Genomic DNA, 25764 nt, shown 5'->3' on the forward strand with positions numbered 1-25764 from the left:
AACTATTGATTATAATTATATGACAATTGTAATGAATATATCACAGATGTTACTAGCTTTTAATGGTAAAAATGAAATGCATATATGTAGATTGTATAGTGTCTCGTATGTCAGAATTGACCGGATATTTTAATATTACCTTGTGTAAATGCCGTGTTTATGTATGTACAATGTATGTTAAAACATGTTATACTTTAATAATAAACTATTTTACTACTACTTTTACTACTAGTAATCATATGGAACATGTCATTTAGGTGTTTAATGTACTGTCCCAATATGTACTGTAAACAATTTTTATAATCTTTTTTTGCTGGGATTTGAACTCGCTAAATGATCTTACGAAATACATGTGACGATATTTTTTGAAAAAGGAATTAATTCAATATTTATAAATGTTCAATGACATAACACTTAAATCAGTCAAAGATTTTGCAGTGTTTATTTAATTGACAGCAAGTTTAATGGGTCAATTGACACCTCTTTTTACAAGTACACCTATATAATTTAACAAATTAAGTAACAAATAGCAAATCACAATTCATTTAATAAAATGTTCTTTATAAATGTTGTTGTTGTTTTTTGTTTTTTTTTAACTGGATGAATATATTTTATATCAAATTGTGTATCTTATATTTTTTTGTTTTACTTTATTTGTTGCAGATGATTATACTTTCAATACTTTCAATACTTTCAATGAGAGAAGTTATCACTGATATCACGTGTTCCGCAGGAAACGCTTTTATTTCCGGATCACCTGGGTTATTCGTCTTTGTTTTAATAAGGTGAGGGATCATGATGCATTTCCTTTGATTTCGGTTTATCTATCCGGTTCCTGTTGCTTTGGGTTGGGATTTTTACCTGTGGGCTTTATATTGTATTTCGTTGTTTGTTCTTTTGGGATATCTATCCAGTTCATGTTGCTTTGGGTTGGAATTTTGACCTGAGTGTTTGACGTTGTATTTTGTTGTTGTTGTTGTTGTTGTTATTTTACTTCACATATACCGTTAAGTATCAACGTCTTTGACATGATTATCAGTTATCCACTAGTTCAATCAACTATTCAGCTTCCCAAACTAAATAAACATGACAAGCAATACAAAACAAACTTTCAGAAAGCGACTTATTTTGTAAATACATATATAGGTTTCGATAGGTAGTGATGCTTTGATAATAACTGTTACAAAAGTAATACTATTATTAATAATAAAAATACCAAGAAAACAAAAATAAAACAAAACACGCATAAATCCCAGAAACTTAAAATAACTTAATCGTTTATACGCCATATTAATTCTGTTATTATGAAATTGGGATGAAAGGTATCCCACATTGCATTGAACAATTTCTCACTCAATTAATGAATACATTCTCACGTAATTAATATTGTCACACTCGCTTAAAGGGCAACGCAGTCGTCACTGTTGTTCAACAGTATTAAGTTGTGTTGAGGACATAATTCATAAAATCCTTTTCCACGAATTCTTCAATAACAAAATGCACGTATTTGTCGTGAACACTTGTTTTTAATATTCTTAGCATAACTGTATAGGAATTAACATTTTAACAGAAACAACACTTTTCAATGCCAGTTTACAGTTGTAAATATGATGGGACCCTCTACCTTAATGTGGTACATCTTAGCGAGTGTACATGTTATGCAAATTTTCTCGAAATAAACCTCTTCAAAAAAGTTTATTGACATGAATCATAGTAAAACAGGAATTATTTGTTAATAACACAATCCTAGAGATAAGCATCACATTTACATTTCTCAATACTGATATACACAAGGTAAAATTATTCTCTCTATCTGCAATTCTTTCACGTTTCTTATTCCAACAAACCTCACATACAATGTGTCTCCACTACATCACCTTTACATCACGTTTACATCACCTTCACGTTTCTTATTCCAACAAACCTCACATACAATGTGTTTACACTGCATCACCTTTACATCACCTTTACATCACCTTCACGTTTCTTATTCCAACAAACCTCACATACAATGTGATTACACTACATCACCTTTACATCACCTTCACGTTTCTCATGCTGACAAATGTCAGATAAATTATTTTCGCCATTAACATTTCCTTCACATTTGTAATTCTAACGAACATCAAATGATACTTTTCTTGAGATATTTGTCTTCTTTACGTTTCTCTAACTGAAAAATAAGAGGTAACCTTTTCTTCGCGATTATAATTTTCTTCCCTTATTTTAATCTGATAAATATCACATAACATGAAATATATGTCTTATATACGTTTCCCATACTGACATATCATCAAGTAAACGTTTTCGAACTATACAGAACATATGTAATTGTTATTAAATTACTAACTAGATTCCTGAGAACTAGGTTAAATAATTAATTGTATTATTGCACATGACTATCTACTAGTGACTGATCTACATCATATCAATGTTGTCTCAAAATTAAGCTTGGTATCATGAAGTCATATACTGATATTCCGTCTTTGCGTATTGCAGAGTTATCTTCTCGTGTGAGCAGGTATTGGTTGTTACGTCATATGGTTTGTGTGAGAAAATTACGTCGTTTTCTCAAAATTTGATGACGTTACTCTCACAAACAAATGACGTAACAATTAATACCTGTTAAAAAGAGCAGATAACTCTGCAACACGAAAAGACGGAATATCAGGTATACTATAGACGTACTTATTTCAGCGTAGGCATAATTTTGCGCACTGAAGATTTATAACAGATATTAGTGAACTGTTGGTTTAGCATGCTCACAAAGCAAAAATTAGATACCGAAATTGCAATTAGCGCAATCGTTATTATAATAATAAGTGCAGAACAGAATAACCGCTAAATATGTACGTGAGCAGTGTTACCCTACCTTGAATTAGTAAAATGACTGTGTATCGGGTATATAACTATACCTACGTCCTATTCAATGTTAATGTTCAGAAACTGGAGTTACGTCCCTTGAAACACAGAACGACCTAGCCAATGTATCGATTCATGTGTACCCAAGAGGACATGTAAGCGTTTCTGCAGCGAAAACTAGCCTTGAACACAACCTGCACATTTAAATGCAAATGCATGTCACTGCTTTTTAAAGAAGGGTTCCTGGTTATAAGACTCATAAAGTGTTGATGTTGAAAATCAGTGTCTGTCCTAATCCAAAGCTTAACGATGAAGCAGTGCCAAAGAAACAATATCTATAGCACTACAAAACTTTTTATGCAATGCTACTGACCTCTTCCATCAAGTTATTGTTTATTCCAGGTGGTCATTAGGCAGGATCGCATGTTACGTTGAGCATCTGTTTTCAATCATTGACGAGTGAACAAACATGTATACATAGCAACTAACGATAGCTTACGCGAAATGCAGTGATTACACTTCACATTTCATGGAATGTCTTTCTTACATTAATAAGATTAAGATAACACTAGTCTAGTCTTCAATCGATGTATGGAATAACAAGATTAAAAAATATGAACATAAAACGTATTATCGAGATTACAGCAGTTACACTATCTTGAACTCGTATAAACTCTTGAACGACCCAGCAGTACCGGATATACTGCCGTATACAATAAATTTCTCTCCTGGAGAACATGACGTCACTACCGCTTCCCATTCATTGTTGCTAACGTTCTGAAACTTTCTTCCAAGAATAGTAGCGGCTTTCACTTTATCTGACATGAACCGCACATTTATTTCTGTTCTGCCTGTCACAAGAAGATCCAAAGGCTCGAGCAGACGACATTGGTATTCCCGGGCAAATTTGTAAACTTTGGGTAGAGGTGAGCTGAGTTCTATAGTTTTACGACATTCTATGATATAGTTAATGGCTTGTTTATAATCGTCTTTGTCCGACTTACTCATTATCTTGAGTTTGTAGAACCCATTCCTGGGAAAATGTGCTGTTATGTGAACTTCGTTAGCCGTACTCTCCAGCATTGCGTAGTCATCAATGTCTGCAATATTTCCCAAACCGTAACTAAGTCGTGTGACCGCTTCTATACATTTACTCGTTTCCAAGCTGAAGGTCACGCGACCATTGTCTGTGACAATAGAAGGATTTATAGACTCCGGGGAAACAAAACCGAATGATTGCACTGCTGTCACAGGACCCCAAGGTCCAAAATGATCCGGATACGGCTGGCAGTCTGGTATAGCTTCATGACACCGAAGGTAGTATTCCACAAGTCCTAGAGTCTCCGTGGCGTCAGGATCGACATTACCAAGAATTTTCAGAATGTATTTACCTTTTGTTGGCGGACGAACCGTCACTTGAAACTTTCCATCCGATAGCTTTAAGATCATAATATGATGTCGAATCTCTTTTTCATTCTGAATCAGTTGAGCACTCACAACTCCTAAGGAAACCTTATCGCCACTCTGAATTGTGACGTTGACCTTCTTCCAGACGTCTAACACACTTATTTTATGTGACACAAATTGCACTCCCCAACCGATGGCCCTATACACTGGTTTCAGAACTTTGTTGAATTTTGCTAAATCCAATGGCTCCTCAAGGAGTTGCCAGGGTTTACTCTCCGCCAGATCTGTACCCATACACGGAAAGTGTGCGAAAATGACTTCCTCTGGGTCTGGCATGAAATAAAACTCTTTAAACGAGTAAATGAACTTTTTGTTCGAGTCTAGATGTCCGGCGCCCCACGAACATTCTATAAATCTCCAGTCATCCTGCACATAGACGGCATTCCAGCAGTGATTGGTGGAGTCAAGCTCGTGGAAGTTTTCGAAAGGGTTGTAATCAAAGCCCTTTGCAAAACCTTGAATACACTTCGCTGGGATCCTGGCAACTCTACATGGAAAGAATACAAACATGAAGCATGCAGGATCGAGTCAAGTGTTTTATCTACTTTGTTCATTTCTGATAAATATGACATAATACGATAACAGGTAAATTGGTTAAATGCTGATCAATTTTATTTACATAAAATAAAGAATCGTGCAAAAATAAGCCCAGTTTTTAACCTATAAATCATTTTGTTATATCAAAGTTTTACTTCATACACTATGAACGTATTAAATGTACATTGTTTTTATAAAGTAAAACTTTGACGATTTTGCTATTTCCTTCTAAAATCGGCTTTCTTGAAAAAAAACACCAAACAGAAATTTGGTAGCTGTTAGACATTTTCTAACTAACTAATTTTGCCGTTTTGTTTGCTGCACTTTCCCACTTAATAAGCAAAAATGTACTCCTTGCTTTCAGAATCATTAACTTGTAAAACTTTGTAATTTTGTTTGATATTTCCTCAGTTCCAGTTGTCTTTCATTTGGCTTTGATATCTTCTCAGTTCCTGTTTTGTCTTTTTTCGACATTAATGTTCAATTTTGTCTTAGTTTGTAAATATTTAAAGTATAAATAGTTCTCGTTATGGTACATTGATACATTAGGTGAACAGACCTACACATCCCGGCGAACAGGTTAGAGTAGCCCGAACTAACTGCCCTCTTCAGCCTCAGAACAGACTCAGCGTCCACCGGCTTCCGCTTCCCGAGGAAATGGGAGTCAGTGTCGTACCTGATAAGGGAGGAAAACAGTATTACGGTAGAGTCTCGCCCGGTATTTCTTCTGTATACAGGCCTTAAGAGGATATGTTCCTGTTTAATTTATGTTGCTTCCTCCATATTATGAAAATACAATTGAATGTTTGGGGTATCTTTAAGGTGTAAGAACATTTTGATGTTATCTCAAGCAATGTTGCAAAAGTGTATTAAAGTTATGACCTAAGTGCATTACGAGAGTTTTATGCTTTCAAATAAAAGATCGAATTCCCGCACGTTTATGTTTTTTGGTTTTTACAAAATTGCGAAAAAGTAAATTTGCGCGAAGTAGCAATAACTACTATATGCTCTTTGTTTAATTGTGCAAACACCGTATTATGTAGATAAATATTATAAAACCAATAATACGGGTTTGTAGCAGTATACACAGTTTTGTTTAATCATTAACAATTTTAATTAACAGTAATGCATTGCATTTAACTATCAAGTTGAAATTGGTTATTTCAAGATTGATGACAAATTCTCTTCTGTTCAATTTTTTAACTGATATTTTCCTTTTGATTGCATAATTGTACGTGTGATGTATTTACATAAAAAAAAAGTCTTTTTCTAATTGTGAGTAAAATGTTTCAGGTTTATTCTTTGAGGAAACTCCTGAGTAAAATACTGAATTAGATATTTGATTAGACATTGACAAAGAAAGTGATTAAAAAGAAAACAAATAATGATATTATGTAACTATTTTTGTTTGATCCATTCACTTATTACAGCTTTGATGAATTTCATAGAAAACATTATCTATCTAAAATGACTGTTGCAAAATAAAAACAATGTGTTTATGTTGTTAGCCGTTAAGTGTTAGTGTATATCATAGTGTATATGAACAGTGCAAAGGTTTGTTATGTTTTAGCACCACAAATCACTGCCTAACACTCATCTTACGACAAAACAAACTCAAATATTTCACTCAAGCCACCATTAAACTAATCACTGCAAACCATACAAATTGATATTGTCTTAAACTAAAATTGTTTCGCATGACAGATGTTTTGAGCGATAAATATCTTGTTTTCTGTTTCAATTGCATACAAATTATTATAGCACATCCAATGAAATGCTTATGTGTGACGTTTTGATGACTAGTGTGGTGTGAACTTTGTCACCTATATCAGACAAAAGACACCTTTTCATTGTAAGTGCAATATGATCATGCATACAAGCTATATTTACCATCCTGAAGAAAATGTTAAGATCATTTTCTGCTTCAAATTAAATAACCATTCATCTATCACTACTCACTGTAAACATTAATCATGTCTTCAAATATATAATATGTAACATAACATATATATTTATTGATAAAAAGAGTGGAAGACAATGTATTGTGTCATACAGATATATATATATTCCGTCTTACGCAATGTTGTTTGTGATCCATCTGTAAAATCCTCGAACCTTCTCCAGGTCAGATCGAGCCGGTACCATTAGGTATCTTGCTAGGATCTCGACTGACCCTTCCATTGACCTCGGAGCCTTCAAATGTCGGGCGAATAAAAAGTAAATGACAAATTGATGACAGGATTCTATTCCCATATAAAGAGTGCAAGTCTGGATATTTCGGTGCACATTTATTACTAATAGATTGACAGAGCAGAGTTAATTCATTCATCTACTTAATTGATTACGTGATTAATATAGTGACTTAATTTATTCAGAATAGTTAATTCGGTATATCCGCATACCTTAAATGCGTGTAATACCATCACGGCAATGCTACATGAGTCAGCCTTATTTGATACATGTCGTAGGTACGGTTAATCTCTCTTCCTGCATGTTTCGCAATATAATGACTTTTTTTTAATGTGTTGTCAGCTTATGTTTTAACGTACCGTAATGATACAATACATACTTTCCTAATGTACTATATAGTATGGTCCATCCCTTATTTCCAAGGTAAACCTTGGGCTTGAGAAACGCTACTACTTTTGCCTGCCAAAGTGGCTTTTCGCTTTGACCTTTGATAGTTATATTGTTTCCATGCAAATCCTCTTTCTAATAGGGAACACAGGTTTATCTATCAAACATGAATTCATCAGTTCAAAGAATGTGACATCATGAGTAACACGTGCCAGAGTAGTCGTTCCTACAAACGGGTGTTATTACCGAGTATGGGGTGCAGGTTATAACTTTATTTTGGTTCAAACTATCCACTGAATCAATGTATCTGGTGTTTTCTAACCGACCTTAAGCCAATATGGTAATTCCTACGATTGATATATTTATAATATTAAGGTTTTATTTCATTCTTCCCTAACTTACGTTTTCCGTCCGTTACAAGAATTCAACAAACACACAATCTTAACTCATTCATCCCTTCATATATAAACTGGACTCGCCCAGTCTTTGGTTAGGTAAGGTTCAAATGTGACTTTAGGGGTTAATAGGTTAAGAGGATGCTTATTTATTAAATGTGTATCTCTTTATAGCAAATGTACAATAAAACTGGGAATGTAAATCTGGTTATTGTCGCTCCTTCTGGTAGTGTTCATTTTTATATAAGCTTTTTATGCTCACTTGTTTATTAATTAAACCATATTATGCAAATATTCTCTAATATGTTTTCGAAAAAAAAATGCCTTTAAAATTGAAATTTGTATTCTAGTATCACATACAGTGTATATTTTTTTCTTTTTCAGGAGCTGTAAGTGTAATATATATATATATATATATATACATATATATATATACACCTGCATTATTGAAAGGCTAACTTTTTCGTCCATACCAACACCATGCACATGCAGAAAATATGAATGATTTACAGTACCATATAATCCCGACACAATCCCAGAAAACCCCGAAATCCACCGACATTTTAATGAAAGCCAAGGTCATATAAACCTTCACCAGCATCATAACAAATATCAAGGTCATATAAACCTTTATCAACACCATTACAAAGATTAAGGTCATATAAACATTCACCAGCACCATAACAAAGGTCATGGTCATATGAACATTCACCAGCACCATCGCAAAGGTCAAGGTTATATAAACCTTTAATACTACCGCATCCTTCTTAATCTTTTCAACTGTGCTATAGCATGGTAATACTACTTGTGGGTCGTTCTGTTTAAAACAACGTAAAAGCAATCTATGTATACATACATTAAAAAAATCTTATAGAGTATAAAATGTTCAAGTGAAGGGTCATTTGATATATCCAATATAAAATACACAGCAGAAATTATTATGGAAACAATTATATTTTTCAGAAGAAAGTTGGCTTTAAAATGTCTTCTTCCAAATACGTAACAGAAAAATGTTAAAGATTAATGAATATTTTCGAATTGATGAATTCGAGATAATTGAGTGAATAATAACTATGTCAGACGTCGTGTATACGTAATAACGACGCCAAAGTTGTGTGTAGGTTATAATGTATGAGCTTGTTCATACATACTTACGTGGTCAGACTTTAGATGATCGTAAAATGTAGTGTATATCTCAAAACGAAGTCAATGGTCGACATTGTTCAAACGTTATTAAAATGTTAGAGATCGCTAGTACATTATAACGTTGTCTGAAGTCGTTTATTCGTAATTATGACGTCAATGTATATCGTTACTTACAACCGCATGATTAAAAAACATCGAAGTAAATGCATATCCATGTGTATATTTATATAACATTTCAAATGTTCCTCACTCTGACTCTGAAAAACTTTTATAAATATGTAACAGTTTATAGCGTACTACTTGTGTGAAAATGTGATTTTTTACTTCTTCCCAACTAAAGTGTTATTCTCGTGCAAGAAGTAATGGTGAGTTTAGTATAAAGTAAAACCTCGATATACTGGAAATGTTGGTGTAAAATACGTGATATGTTGTTAAACTGAGCTGTTAAGCGATAGAAAGCAACTTTTAAAAAGAGATTATTAAATAAATTTGAAGTTAACATAAAAAAAATCCTTATATCAAGGTTTTGTAAATTCATAAATAATGTGACTAACTCATACACACTCTGTTACTAGTTATATATATTATATAGAGGAAGGTGTGGTGAACAGTTAAAGTAATGAAACAAGGAAATGAAAATGACTGCCGGTGATTTATCTACATATTTACTATTAATAACACTATCCTCGGCAGAAAACGTCTATTTAGTGCATGCAATGTCAATTTGAAGCCAACCAACATGCAATAAAGCAATTCTCAATAACTGGTAACACAACATGCGCATCGTACTCAGTACAATAATTTAAAATAAAGGCTATTCATTTCTCATCTTACAACATATATATAAAGAAATGAAAAGATAGGTTATAAATTATCTGGCACGTTATAATTTAAGTAGAATAGGAAATAACCAATGCATTATGATATAACATTGAACTTACGGTGAGTGCATGCTCGTCTACTTTGTTTAAAGCGGCGACATCTGAAATGATGTCCTCCCGTTTAGTTGAAGGTGGACGTGGAGGGGGTAGTTCTACATCCGCCAGGGGTACCTTAGGTCTCTTTCTAGGAACAGTCAGTTTAGGTGAAGTCGGTACTAAAGGAGGCGCCATCTTGAAATTAGAAGCGCGTGTGTTGGCAGGAATCTTAGGCGACTGAACCCGTTTGAAGACTGGTCTACTTCCGTTGGTGTTGTGATTGATACCATTTTGTAGCCTGCTACCCGGTATCTTATGGAGGACAAATTCAGGGTCTGGGAAATGGACGTGGCGCTCTTTTCTCTCTATTGTTGAAGTGGTTGTAGAGGGTACATTTACTACTTGGATGAATTCAGATTTTGACGATCCACATCCCATTGTAGTTGGTTATGTGAAAATTATGCCTGAAAAGTAATATTATTGTAAAATCACGATATCGTTTGTAATACTTTGCTTAACATACAAGAAAACTGAACAGTTTCAATCATGAAAACATGGCCTCGGTAAACAGATATGTTTAGAGGTATTGTGAAAGTACCACATATTTCATTTAGATACAACAAGAAAAGAATTACGTAACAAGTGATAAATTATGTACTGATTTAAGATTGTTGAATTGATCGACTGAATATTTGAAAATATTCTAATGGTACATCGTTGCCAAACACTAGAATATAGGTCAATAAATGGTACCATCAACGATAATGGAAAGGAGTATGAAGTCAGAAAGACGAGAGCAAAACATAAATACATGTATAACAAATATTGTTGAGTTTTTGGAAATAAATTCGAGTGTACCAAAAATAATCTTCCGATATATCACATTCAAAGGAGGCGGGAGATTCAATAAAGATGAAATAGATACCGATTCACATGGAATGGTGAACTGCCCATTTTATTTTTTAAATTATAATGGCAAAGGTTTAACATATTTTGACTAATATATTTTTGCATTTTGATAGTGACTATACGGTGTTAACACACAGTACAAAGATTCTTTTTCATTTTTAGAAACTGTACAGACTTTAGTTTACTATTCAATTTTATTTTTATCATACAATGAATCTCCATGAACACCTCTATTGATAGTTTTATTTACAAGTGAGTTTAAGACGAGGTGTAACTTGCACATACGTAGACAGTATAGTATTACAGGAGGCTTTGTTGGCACACAAAAGACCATCGCTTATGTCGCCATTTTAAAGCTGTGAAACCGATGTCATACCGAATATCAAATAGGATTTATGTGACATCCTACCTGAACTAACAGCCATATGGTGGTAGATAAAATCGCAACGCGCCATGTGTCATCCTGTGTGAGAAATTTCCTTAAAAATGATTCACAGAGTTTTGCTTGTCACCCACACATAACGTTTCATTTTTTTAAAATGAAACTTGACTCAAGTCAAAAGCCTTGTTAGATTTACATGTTAAATTTCTTAAATATTAACATAACTAAGCTTACAATGCTAAGGGACACTGACTATAAGATTTCATAACACTATCTACTACAAATAAATAGGCCATGCTCTTAAGATTATAATATATTACGATTGCAGTGTAAGATTTAGTGGTATTAAGAGTGTATCGAATTTGTGTACTGAATGTGTCATTGTGTATTGACGGTACTTTTTGTTATCAATATTGCATGAGCCTAATTGATATTTTAATTTAAAGTTGACTTGGCCCAATATGCATGTCTATGGATTCACACAATCATATCAAGGTAATATAAATATAAACATATATACATATTTATTCATGTATATCTCTGTTTTTTTCTAATTTATAGATTGTTTCCACATATCATTATGTTTATAATCCAACTGAATTCTAAAGAAGATTTCGTTCGCAATTTTCCAAAAAGGATATAAATCAACATTGACGCAATTGATGGGAAACATTAATATTTCATGGATCACAACTATTATCAACTGCAATAAATTGCCTGGCAGAATCGATAAACGGGCTTAGCTCTTTTGTTATTGTATGTTACATGCTTTCCCTATGTCAAAAATATACCAACATGCCATTGTTAGATTAATGCTTTGTTTTTGTCCAAGTTAATATTGTTTAGAAAGTCAAACTGTGAAAAACGTGTCCTTGTCATAGACTAAGACGTTAGCTACAGTTTAGATCTCCCATACAATCTCTATTTCTCACCACATGCTGTTTCATTTTCCACCTCAAATCAAGGATGACAAATGATGGCAATTAAAGGAGTTTTGTTGTATACCAGCAAGTATCTCCTCTTTTTATCAGTCACTTTTATGAATTTGTTTATTGCTTGTCCAAGTGTATAAAATCATACATACACGGGCGGTTACGGTAGACATATGTTATATGGTATATTAACCCCGCACTGATTTTCTGCTTATTTCACCTGTTTATAATCCTGCTGTATTTAATCCACGCCCAGACGTAACCAGCGCTTATAGCCCCGAGTGAATTATTGTTACACTTATAATTCGCCTAAACTGTAATATGCCACGTGTTCATGCTGCACAATGTATAGGTTACAGAATGTCAGTAGTTTAAGGATCCCTGTACCACTTACAAATCCTATAACTATGGATAGAAGACTTGTGTCGGCATGGCTATAGTATTTATAGTTCAGTTCTAACAAAGCATTAACTTGTAGGGATTGTATAGTAGAAAATAATAAAGATAAAGTTAACAAAAAACAAACTAAATATAAAAATCTTCTGAGTATTAAAACATTGGGCCAGACCAAGATTCGAACCTTTGACCTCTGATCATTATATTGTTGGTCTACCGAATTGAGCCACCTGGTAAACCGTCCCCTGTCAAGTCGCACCACAGTAATAGGATAAACAAAATAAGAGGAGGTTACTGTGTGTACAAAAATGGAATTCGCTCTAGTGCTTTTGGCTGTATTTGGACATGGATCCTTAATTAGTTTTGCCATCATGGCTTGATTTCAAACGCACCTGCCACTGATAAAGACAAGTTTAAAATCAGTAATAAATCGCTTCATTCAGGGATTTGACATATTGATGAATGCCATATATGCTTCGGGAAACACTTATACCTTCGGAGCCCCAATTTGTGTGCCCTGAAAGTACTTATGATGTATTTCCGTTTTGTTTTTGGTCTTCGTTTCGTTTACGTTCCGTTGAGAGTCCTTTAGAACCTATCCGGAACAAAGTCAACTTAAAGACGTACGTAAACATGAACTATTGATGTGTATATCGAACGCATTGTATCAATTATGGAATATTTATGAACGTTCGTGACTCGTGATTAGCCATTAAGAAAACAACAGGTATACGGTATATAGTTATAATGCCGTGCCGGTGGGATTGCATTGACACAGCCAAGCAATACACGGATCTTCACTTATTTATCCAATCTATACAAACGTATGGGAACCAAATGTGATATTGACGTTTTACCTACCTCCCGTCAAATCAACTAAGAACACTTTCCAATACTGCTATACCCTAAATATCACTGTTAAACATCGCTAAGTACACATGCCCATGCCACTTGTTCATGTCTGGTGTTTTATCCATGTTAGGTTATATACTGTTCACCATCCATATGTAATAGTGTGCCATTAACACCATTCCCTGTTCATGCCGTCTGCTAGTATTAACTCGTCTGATGTTCCATACTTGAGTCCCAGTTAAAAAATCTCGTGTATGTAAGTAGCACAACAGACACCTGCAGGTTCTTGTATGTCTGTTGGGACAACCAGAACGTAATTCCAAACAGATTGGCAAATTGCTAGCAACCCAAGAAGTTTATAGACGTTGACCTTTGACCCCAGGTATGTCGGGGTATATACTTATTTTAATAAAGGAAGCCGTCACGTGGCAAGCTAACCTGGCTTTTAAATATGTTTGATAGATTAGTAGGTGATCGGGGAGCGAGATCGGTATGTCTTATATAGGTATTCTGTTATTATACACACACAACGTGTGTATATTTGGATCGCTCCAGACTAAATTGGCAAAGTATGTGAAGCTTCTGTGTATATGTCAGAAAATGGTAAAATGATATTTTTATAATGATATATGTGAATACCGTGTTTACACTTCATTAATAATAATTTAATCAAGGTCAGAAAAGCAGTTGCACGTCTCCGATTTAGGTCAATGTTGGAAAATAGGCTACTTTGACGTTTAAGGATTCCTAAAATAATATTTAAATGAAGTTCAAAGTTGGACATTTGAGCCAGGGTGTACCCTATTGTAGTTTTATACTATTTTTGGAAATGTTATTGTTTTCACACTATTATTAAGCCTTCTGTCCACAGTGCTGCGCAATATAAATTTACAAAGAAATACCGAAACAATTGAATTGTTCATATAACTGTCTTACACAATACACACAATTTTAACAAAGAATTGTAAATTAATCATCATCTATCATCAAAAAGATCCAAACACATCATCAGTATAAACGTTAAGGGTCTAGGTTTTAATCATTATTCCAAGGGGGACGTTTTGCTAATACTTTAACTATTGCATTTGCATTCAAGTTCTCAGAAACAAACAAACTATATCCTACAATATGCTGTGACATCGCTATTAGCTGGCTTCATTACTATCTTGTAACAAGGAATATTAACGTTATAGAATAGAACTTTAGAAATTAAGGGTTAGACACTAACTGTTTTGTTTGGTAGTCCACAAGACTAGTTAAATTTATTATTTGCTAGTCCTACGTCAGTGCAACTTGTCCAAACTTTCCTCAAGGAACACCTCTAGCATAAAACATAAAAATGAAAAATCTGATGGTAGGAGACATAAAAACCTACTAACGTAAAGATATTGTTAAGTTTTAGGACAAGTTTGATAATTTTCATATCATATATCCGTATTTTAAGCAGTTTTTCAAAAGGAATACTCTTATCTGATAATATATCTATCTCATGAAGTTGTGATACTACATTTTTCACAAGTCCAATGGACTAGTTAGGGTTAGTGGTTGTACTGGTCTAGTCCCGGCGTACAGAACAGGTGTCGAACCCTGGGCGCACGATAGAGAACAAAACAAATATTTAAATCGATTATCAACATTTTATTACAAAGGCCTCATATAATGTTAAAGCATTTGTGTGATTTTAGTTGTTGTCATATTCTTTCTCCTCTCCCTCATTCATTCATTCAATCAGTCTTTCTCCTCTCCCTCATTCATTCAATCAATCAGTCATTCTTTTTTTTATTCTGTCAATCAGGCACACTCTCACTCATTCCCTTATCTATTTATTCACATCTTTCATATTCATTCATTCATTAAACTCATTCCTTTATAAAAATTCATTCATTCATTAATATTAAATCATTCATAAACATTCATTCATTTAATGAATATTTATAAATGTCAATACTTTTATATATAATAACAATGTAAATCATATTTGTAAAATATTATCAAAGAAACACATTAAATAGAATATCAATCTAAAATAACATTTTCATATGTAAATTCGATAAAAATTAAATTATAATGGCAAAGGTTTAACATATTTTGACCCATTTTGCATTTTGCTAGTGACTATACGGTGTTAAAACACAGTACAAAGATTCTTTTTGTTTTAGAAACTGTACAGACTTTAGTTTACTATTTAAATGGAAGTCCCTTTCATCAAGGACCGATTTGCTTTTACTTGATATACATTTGAATCAAAAGTGGAGAAAACAATCAACTGTAAGTGCTACTTGATTTACAAAAACAGTAAATGTTTTATCAAATATTTATATACATTAAAATCTCTTCAAACTCATAATTGTAAAAACAAAATCATAAATAAAAACGATATTAAGAAATAATCATTGATGCTAGCAGGCCTCAGTCTCTGCTGTGTACTTCATCTACCAGATGTGTTGTACTTATTGCACTATAATCACAACATATATAACATTTAGTACAATAATCTCACACAGTTCTAGCATTAATAAATTGACAACAGGGGACGATCAAAAAAGTGTGATTTATAACAATAATAAAATGTATAAAAATACACATGATAATGCGTTTACTATGGAAGGCAATTTCTATATTTGGAAATCGTTTACATTTTCATCATCACTCTGAAAATATATAGTAAAACACTGTATAACCATGAACTTTGATATCTCGAATACACATTAATCACGAAGTCATATCTTACCAATTGATGCTGTAATTTCACTTGTTTTTTTAAAATGCAAATTTTGACGAATATTCGATATAATACAATTTAAATCATTATATTATATTTTGGTGAATATTCGCCAAAATGGAATTCGCGAAAAACAATTATTGTTATATGTTTCAGTTAAAATAATAACTATTTGCAAAATGTTTGAAATAGAGAATTGAATTATTAGGCATGATAAAAAGTCAGATGTGCCAAGCTATATTAGCCAAGTGATAAGTGTGACGAACTTTGTAATGTTAAGTTAGGCTGAGTATTTTCGACACTTTCTTATTGATCGTTCAGTCAAAAGAAATGCTTTTATATAACAAAAACAAAATGAGAATACAACTGATTGTAAGTGAATATAAAATTAAGCTGGTAAAAATTGAACTTGTTCTAGGTGGCATCACATTCAACCTGGAGACTAAAGTATGAACTTATTTTTTCATCAGATTTACCAGACAAAAACAATGACGTACACAATTTGTTGTTATCACGTAAGCAAATAAAAGTCAACTGTTTGTTTGTACCGACAACAGGTATGTATACCCATCAGATATTATGACATTTTCTCATATTGTTTATACCTAAGGAAAATCTTGATAAGTTTATAGACTTCCGTATAATACCACCAGTAGTTTGTCTCTATATGTATGGTTAGGCTGTGACCCCAACACAAGGATGATACTCAAACAGTACCACATGTTTTGCACACTTGTCATCATATCTGATTGAGTATTTAAGCTTGAACCATTTCTTCGAACTTGTACGTGGTAAGTTGCACATGATTATTCATTCTAATTCTTTGTTTCAGTCGTCGGTAAGGTATTTGGCGAGGGCTTCCACTGTTTTTTGTTCTGTTTGGGGTACCTGAAATTACAAAACACGTCACATGAGATATAAATTGAAAAGTAATACAGAAAAGAATATGCATGAACATGCCAACCTTCAAGATCTAAATTGGAACAACACAATCAAACTCAATACGAAAAGATAAAAGGTGGAAAGAATGAGATACCAAGATACACAGAAGGACATCACGAAACTCAAGTATCATTTAACTGTAATAGTTGTGACAATCTTTGTGATGTCTCCTGCTTTATAGAAAGGAAAGTCATTTACAAAGCAGCTATGACACTTTTCAGTTATCAAACTATGTGAAGGGTGTATCGAAATTGATCTATTTAAGGAATGTTTTTTTATTTTTTCAACATTTATGAGGTCATAACAACAATGGGTTTATGGACATATTGAATGAATCGCGTTAGCGATTCATGTAAAATATGTCCAAAAACCCATTGTTGTTATGACCTCATAAATGTTGAAAAAATAAATATCATTCCTTATATTTACATTGACGAATCCTTTCAGTGGATCGATATAACAACGAATAAAACAAATAAACAGGGTTTGTTCCTGCTTATACACGGGTGCAACGCAGTGGCGAGAACAGTGTTTTTTCGCGGGGAAATGTGACACTATCGTGAGAGATCTTAGCAACCGTCAACAACAATAACACAACAAAATGTAGTTCCATATTCAATGTTTATTTGTAGCACAGGACACGTGAATACGTGGATATTTCACAAAGCACAGTTCAATAATATTTTAAGATGTAAGAATTAAGCATCTAGGTCGGTCGTTCCGAGTGAGTAGTTTTTGTAGTGTATTACTACGCAGTGTGATCAGGTTACTATCAGTTCCCACGTGCTGAGATTCTATGAACACCTGTGTTATGCATTTATGAATGTAATTTTTGTCAACGGGTCTAAGCATATAGAATGTAAATATTTATGTATGATGTTATGCAAGGAAACAATATTCATCAAGCGAAAAGCATTTTTGTTTTTGCTTTTATTCTGCATATTGTCCTTTTATAACAATTAACTCGCACGGAAATCTCAAGCAATTTTCCAGAATAAAAAAAAAATGGGCTTGAGCACAGGACCTGAGTTTGAGCATGAGAACGGTTTCGTGAATACGGGCCAAGTTTTTGTTTTTGTCGTAAATTTGTGACGTCACTGTACTGCTTCTTGTGACGTCCTGTTCGTGATACTGCACATAGTAATGGGGTCATACTGCATATTAGTATACGATAAAAGCCATAAAGGTACGCATTAATAACCCAGGACATTGACGACAGGCTGTCATGTTTTGTCCAGTACGTGGCTAGATAGGTAGCCGGTAAACGACCCATCTTATCGGCAGAGTAAAGTAATGTATTTCGTTATATAGTATCACTGTCACTCACAGTGTTGTTAGCTTGGTAACCAATAACAGGAACCAAACAAAATGTATTGTCAGCTTCCTGGTTACTGTTATCGGTATATGTGTACGATTGTTAGATTTAAACAATTACAGAAACATCGAAAACACCACATAAAACGTATTGTTAGCTTCTTGGTAACTGGTCTCAGTACACCTGTATCATTGTCAGATTTAAACAATTACAGGAACATACTTTTAAACAATTACAGGACCATGGAGAACACCAAACAAAAAGCATCGTCATCTTCCTAGTTATTTGTATCAGTATACATGCACGTGTTCCATTGTTAGCTTTAAACAATTACAGGTACATGGAGAACACCAAACAAAAAGTATTGTTAGCCTCCTAGTTTCTGTTATCAGTATACCTGTATCATTGTCATTTTTAGACAATTACAAGAACATGGTGAACACCAAGGTATACAGTAATGTTACCAGCATACATGTATAATTGTTAGCTTTAAACAGTGACAATAACATCAATAACACCAAAATGATACCTGGCCAATCCACACAAATATGAGCGATTTAACCTAGTGTTTAATAAGGGTAAACGTTTCCTGACTCACATTTTGTACTCTAGTTAAACGGTTTATAGCCAGGTCCAGTAATGTATACCACTAACGATCTAAGATCTGTAATCCAGCCAGACATTAGCACAGTTGTAAACCAAGCAATGATCGTGATAAGTGAAGAATAAAGCCTCTCTAGTAGAATCGTATATACACAATGGTAATAAGTTCCAAGTGTGTGGTAATGTTTAATGTAATTAGAGATATCTTATACTAATTAATACACTGCAAATCACTCATTTCGCGTGTACATTATTTCACGAATTGAACCTGAAGATTTTGTTCTCAAATAATTAAATTTGCCGCCAAAGAGGGTGTTATATTCTATTTCGATGTTAATGGTTATTATTCATGAAATAAATATTTTTGGAATTTTTATATTTGTTAATGACTTTTGTCGCAAATTATCAAAAAAAAAAATATCTTGCGAAAATAATGTTATTTACAATATTTGATTTAAAAACAAATTATTTATTAGCTCATATACTTGAATCCACTCTAGTGTTGTCACTGTTCACTAAATAAACCACCTAATATACGTCACTTTACGTAGATTTTCCCAAACATTTACTGATCTAAACGACACAGAGTAGATTCAAGAAAAACAATAGGGACAAAATGAGAAAAACATCAGAAGAAACGGAAATCTTCACAATGAACCGACAATCGTCCTAAGGCTATACTGGTGATCCCGTCAGCACATGTGGTACCCGTCAATAGATCAAACTATGGTATCAAGATACGTTTGAAAGCACAATTAGTTGAAATAGTTTATATTATTATCATATTGAATGACAATAATTAATCCTAGAGCATACTTGTCCAGAAATCTGGGCCCATAATCATGAATCAGTACTCTTGCTCAAGCATGGACTGTGTGTGGCGATTTACTTTTTTGTAACTCGCTTAAATCAACGCGGCCAAAAAGTCGATCGGAAACGGTATTCGACTTAAAGTATCTACAAAGTTCTTACAAATCATTGGCAAACGGTGTTTTCTTTACACAAATTATCACCTTAACAGGGACTGGTTTTGAACACAGAATAAAAGTTTTACTCTTTAATTGATGTCATTAATGTTTAATTACCTGTTCAGCTATATTGTCTATTCTAGCGAAGACCTTGACGTCGGGTACGAGATCTTTCCGGAGTTTCTGTGGAGGTCTTGGAGGCGGAAGAGACACCGTTGACTCCTCTTCTGTATCTTTTTCAGCATCAGTCTCATCTTCTGTGGGTGGTTCTGTCCCCTTTAAATCACTTATTTCTAATTTTGCTGAGTCAAAATTAGCTGCGTCCTGATCATTTAGATCAACATCGGTGAATTCTGATTCGTCTTGTTTCAAATTTTTATCCTCTACGATAACTGTTTCTGTGGTGATGGTCACATTGCCGTTGATATCATCCAATACACCTTTGTCATTTTCTAGTGATTTCCCGTAAGCCACTATATCCGTGATAACAATATCGCTGTTTTTATCGTCATTTTCTATGTTGTATGTAAGATTCTTTGATTCACAACAACCCATTTTGATACCGATACACTCCGCCGTACTTTATATCAGATATCCTTCAGTGGATTGGTTCGTATTCAAGTGTTGAACTAGTTGAATTAATCCGTTTTCATAAGTGTCACTTTTCCGTATTCAACAATATGTCGGTAGAATTGATTCGTATTTAATGATATAATTATCGAATTAATTCGTTTTCAAAATTTACGTAGTCATCAGTACAGATGTTGAACTGGTCTTCACTGTATGCGTCCGGTTGTCGATGTAAGACAGACACTGTATTTGATGACAATGTAAATCTCCGCAGGATTAAAATAAACTATTGGTAACTGTAAAACCCGTCTGCCCCATCCAATCGCTGTACGTCGATAGATCACAGGTAAGTCTATCTGTATCCGGCGTGTAATTTTATCTTAATTTCCTTAAAGTATGAATCACTGCGCTATCACCGACGTGTTAAAGGATATAAAACCTTACCTTTCCTAATTAAGAGTTTTAAAAACCAGTATGAAATAAAAGGACTTGTCTTGTTGATAGTCTGTCTATATATGGCTGTTCTATCGCTGTGTATAACGGTGGTACATCTGTACAAATAATAACTCGGTCGAGGTAAATATATTGGTTATATGCAATATGAAACGTTGAATTGACTGACTCGATTACGTAGCTTATATAATACTACGTAGATAGTCCTGTAGAAACTGGGATGTAAAATACCATTGGTTATTTACTTACATCGATGACGTCACTAATCTACATAAAAACCCACAACTTGTCATCACCGGTACACCTTCCGTTGTCTTTATATAGGTAAATTTTGTATATCCTTGTAACGATCCATCACAAATCGGAGCACTGTTGTTATTGTCGGTTCTTAATTAACACTGAAATCCTCTCCTATAGGCGTGTCTGAATGACGTATCCACATACGTAGGACGCTGACAGGTGAATCAGAACGCGGCCGACTCGGTCCGAAATCTGCATATCTGTGCAAGTTATCGTCAAATTATTCCCGACCCTTTGGCCGAATACACCGTACCTTGTCCACCTGTAAGCTCATAATATTTCATATAAACAGAACTATTGGTTGTTAGTGAAAGTTTACGGCACTAGGTGACACATGGCCGAAGGCGGCGTGGTACGAGTGTGTGTATACAGGTGTAGTTAATGGTGTGTGCTCAAGTGTGCCTTTGTGTGTCTAACACCGAGGCTGTCTTGTGTCCCACGATGAAATCAAACACCCCTATACTCTTTCTATAGAAAACCGGTTTGATTTTATACACCCGTTTAGCTCTTCACTACATTCCACGGCATGACGTTGTTATTTAAAAATCTACCTGAGACTCGTGATATGAAACGTATTGATTTACTCTGTTCGAGTTATTCCTTCCTGAAAAAAAAATATTTTATCGATTAATAAATGGAATCGCACGTTTACTTCAAACTTTAATCAAATGTAAGCTGTACTGTAGTGTGTTTTTTAAAAAGTATATTAGAGAAAACATATATTATAAAACGTCCGGTTTCTATCATCCGGGCTAAAGTCTAAAGAAAAATAATTAAACTGAGTCTATGAGGTAATACTGCTTACTATAAATGTTATGCATTAAGTACGATATATTGTTTGCTGTTGATTTTTATTAAATATAATCACAAATCATGATAGACATGATGGAAATGGAGTATACAAATATATCTGACTTGTAAAATCTATAATTTCTCAATTTGAAATTTTCCATGTGAAAATCTTTCAGATAAAAATATATAAAGATATAACATCAGCATCTTATATATAAATATCCAGATTCAGATCTGCTAAGGATCGGTATTAAAGTATTAAGATATCACACTACCACGGAATTAGATAAGATTGCTATCTTAGTCCGTGATACTACGCAATTATTAGAAAACTTATTATGTATTCTTGTCAGGTTAGAAGATCCGAGAGAAACAACAGCTAAATACGCTGTTTACGCATTGTTTTATTGCTTGTTTACCTGTAGTGTCAACAGCACAAAACGCATATCTTGTCACTCTTTTAAACAAGGTGAATACTTCACCGGGCGTGATTGATGTTACTTACGTTTTTATGTCAAATTATCTTTTGTCTTTGTACTGGTTCTGTGAAACAGGTTTGTTTACCGGTATTTTTGTGTTTACATTTTTGTTATAAAATAGTGCGAAAACTAATAACGAAAACAACGAAACAACTTACCCTTGCAATGTTTCAATCTGACCTTAACTTATGACATTTGTATTACGTGTTGCTCATATTCTGTAACTCAAGTGTGACTTTGAACAAAATAAGTCAATAAGACCTTTCGATGTATTGTTAATTGTAATTATCAACGTCGGTATATATATATCCTGTAAGAAAACACTCGCGTGTGAAGCTGTAATTTATTAATCGAATTTGATGGTCCTTTGAAGACGACGCATGCCACCTTGTTAAGAATAACTCATGGACCATTGTCAATTATATTACGTAACGGGATAAGTATAATAGCTTACCTGGCAGATACAGAACACAGATAATTACCTATAATTAGTGACACCTGTCAATCAATGAACTAGTCGATTTAACACGCGAGTGTTAAGGTTGAAGAGTAGTGATGTAGGGAATTAATTGGTGATTGACAGACACCTGTTCTTTGTATTTCCCGAGTCCCACCGTTCAAGCTAGTTTTTGCCTCGTCGGGTTAGCGGACTCGCCATCCAGGATGTTCCGATGGCCGGCGCGGGGTAACCAAAAGGAGAATTTGTGATATATAACATGTCCTCGCGAAAATCATGAAAAGTTTACGCTAAAATAATCTTGTTTGCAGTGATAAACATGCATATCACGGTGATCAGTTGAGGGCAGAATAATAATCAATGTCAACATGAAATAAATGGTTATACTGGTTTACGCATTTTCATTTTAGAACTGAAATTAAAATTCAATATACAACATGAAAGAGGGGAAAGTACTAGTTTTAGTAAGAAAGACAGAAAAATAAAGAAGTTTTTTGAATTCTCATAAAGTATGTGTCGACCAATTAGTGAATACTTGTAACATTTTATTCGTATTAATTAAATAGTACAGTCACATCTAGAGTGATGACGCACGGTATTGTTTACTATATCTGAAACGTGTGTGTGATGTTACAGATTTATGACTTTAACTTAGCAGCAACGAAAAAGTAAATTCATACACAAGTTGATGACCTCATTTTTCCAACTTCTGCATATGTAAAATACACCTTCTCCCACGCCTCACAGGTGCATCTTCGTTTTGGCTAATGAAAAGATATGCTTTCTTTACGTACCTAAGGAAACACATTTCAAACACTCTGTTATTCAGAAACGTCACTATAGTGTCATCTTTTTTTAAAAGCAGTGTCACTAGGGTAACGTCACTAGTTTAGTCACACAGTGCATTGGGATTGCAATCACAACTTATTTGACGATAGGAAAATATGGGAGATATGTATTTAAATAGAGAAATATCAACCAATGGGATTAGATTTTTAAAGTTGAGCACTCAGCAAGGCCTCACGCTATACAATTATTTCAAAAATCTGACCCCCGGGTTGGGATTTTACCGTCTACATTACACAGGAGTTATATATTCCATGAATTATTTGAGGGTATTTGATATAGGCTGTAATAAACAAAGCTTCGTATAAAAAGGTATACACTTTATACAATTAGTTAACGTGATATCAGGATTTTGCAGTAAATGCCTCAATAGGCGCTAACTACGCATACGTATATACTGGTCCTATGCCATATCGTCTACTCGGTAGTGAAGCGGACGTAAAACCTATCAATCAATCTATGCCATACGTGTACGTGTGCTGGAGGCATATTGGTGTTCGCTTTTGCGATGTGACCCCTTTCCATGGCATCTAGATCTTTTTTCATAGATTTACCTCATTTGTATGTTACAACACAGGCACTAAAGTAACCATTCCAAACTTGCTTTATCTGTGCAAGGAAAGATAATTTATTNGGGGAGGAGGTATGTATACAAATTCAAATTCAAATTCAATTCAAATTAGTTTATTATAGTGTCACATGTAAAAGATACAAGTATTACAATCTTTAAAATATGTCTACTCACCCATCCTTACATTCTAGACTGTAAAAGTATTACATATATGCATACATTTATGAATTTAAAACAAATTGCCAATATAAAACTACAAAAATAATTGACATTAAAAGACACATTACTGCTTAATTATAGATCAAGTTGCGACGTCGGTTAAGAATATTAACACAGGTTTTGGCACGGGACCTCGCCAAGTAAGGGTTGCTTAGAATTACAACTAACTTTTCATCTTTACTCATATTGTAAAAATCACTTATGTAACGAGGCGATTACTACCCAGAATAGTGTAAGGAACGATAGTTTGGGTAGAGATTGATAACGAGGGTGAGGAAATGTTTGAAAAAAGTATTAACGAAGGCCGTTTTAAGCAAAAGATTGTATCCTGGATAAAAAAGCGCAAACTGTAGTAGTATTAACTTTTCTCATAATGTGCCAATTATGGCTACGAATATTAAGTTGTGGACGTCATCAGGGTAACATAAGATGTAATATGTATAGTATTACGCCCTATAAACACAAGAAGGTCAGACAGGCTTAATGATCAGGGTTAAAGGGAAAAAAGGTCAATAATTGAGCTAAAAATAGAAAATCATTAACTTATTTATCCAGATGCATGATCTTTTTTAATATGCAGTATTCCGGTTATCATAATAATCTATGTAAATTATAAAACTTTATTTTATGCAGTAAAATAAGGTTTGAAAACATTGAAAAGTTAGATAAATGTCATTGACACTACGATCAATGTATATCAGATCGTCATCCGGATATATGAGGTCAGTGTCACCTACCACCAACGTCGTTTTTATAATTGTTTAAAGATGGTGTCACATATATGTTGACCTACATTTTACCGGGTGAAGACTTGGCAATTGACTTGTGTGTGTATTTACTTCATGGAAAATCTACACAGTCCATCAACATTATACATGTACTTTTAAATATGAAATTCATTTATTTTACAACAATTATGAAACAACTTATTTCAACTTATTCAATCACTCTTGTTGGCCCGGATGTTAGCGCACAGGGGTCTTAAAGAGTACCCAAAGAAAACCCGCGCGGTCGGGCAAGTCATCCTATACCTTTTCACAAGACGATTTTATATCACTAAAATGGTTAGAAAAATAGGCTATATCAGAAAAACATTGAGGGATAGTCTGAAGTTGGTTAAACATTGACGGATCCAGAGACCTCTGTTGGGGGGGG

At 33.9% G+C, this 25764-nt stretch overlaps 2 protein-coding genes and 1 long non-coding RNA gene across 4 annotated transcripts; all 3 read right to left on the minus strand.

Annotated features, from left to right (window-relative positions):
* Positions 1–1250: 1250 nt before the first annotated feature.
* Positions 1251–2532, minus strand: LOC110449168. The gene is made up of 2 exons (XR_002462825.1): positions 2043–2532; positions 1251–1965 (listed from the first exon to the last, which is right to left on the minus strand). It is a non-coding gene; the product is annotated as an uncharacterized LOC110449168 (long non-coding RNA).
* A 116-nt stretch (positions 2533–2648) lies between these two features.
* On the minus strand, positions 2649–21732 carry LOC110449152 (kyphoscoliosis peptidase-like). 2 transcript variants are annotated; one of them, XM_021495822.1, is made up of 5 exons: positions 21195–21732; positions 9926–10365; positions 6944–7059; positions 5426–5542; positions 2649–4816 (listed from the first exon to the last, which is right to left on the minus strand). In XM_021495822.1, the coding sequence occupies exons 2-5, from the start codon at positions 10337–10339 to the stop codon at positions 3511–3513; spliced, it is 1953 nt and encodes a 650-aa protein (XP_021351497.1). In that variant the 5' UTR covers positions 10340–10365; positions 21195–21732; the 3' UTR covers positions 2649–3510. The 2 variants fall into 2 exon arrangements, with proteins under 2 accessions (XP_021351497.1, XP_021351496.1); XM_021495821.1 differs by lacking the exon at positions 21195–21732 and adding an exon at positions 13382–13731.
* LOC110449153 lies at positions 16446–21196 on the minus strand. Its single transcript, XM_021495823.1, has 2 exons — positions 20040–21196; positions 16446–16982 (listed from the first exon to the last, which is right to left on the minus strand). The coding sequence occupies exons 1-2, from the start codon at positions 20475–20477 to the stop codon at positions 16923–16925; spliced, it is 498 nt and encodes a 165-aa protein (XP_021351498.1). The 5' UTR covers positions 20478–21196; the 3' UTR covers positions 16446–16922.
* Positions 21733–25764: the final 4032 nt, after the last annotated feature.

Source organism: Mizuhopecten yessoensis, unplaced genomic scaffold, assembly GCF_002113885.1.
Source record: "Mizuhopecten yessoensis strain PY_sf001 unplaced genomic scaffold, ASM211388v2 scaffold4511, whole genome shotgun sequence".
Taxonomy (NCBI): domain Eukaryota; kingdom Metazoa; phylum Mollusca; class Bivalvia; order Pectinida; family Pectinidae; genus Mizuhopecten; species Mizuhopecten yessoensis.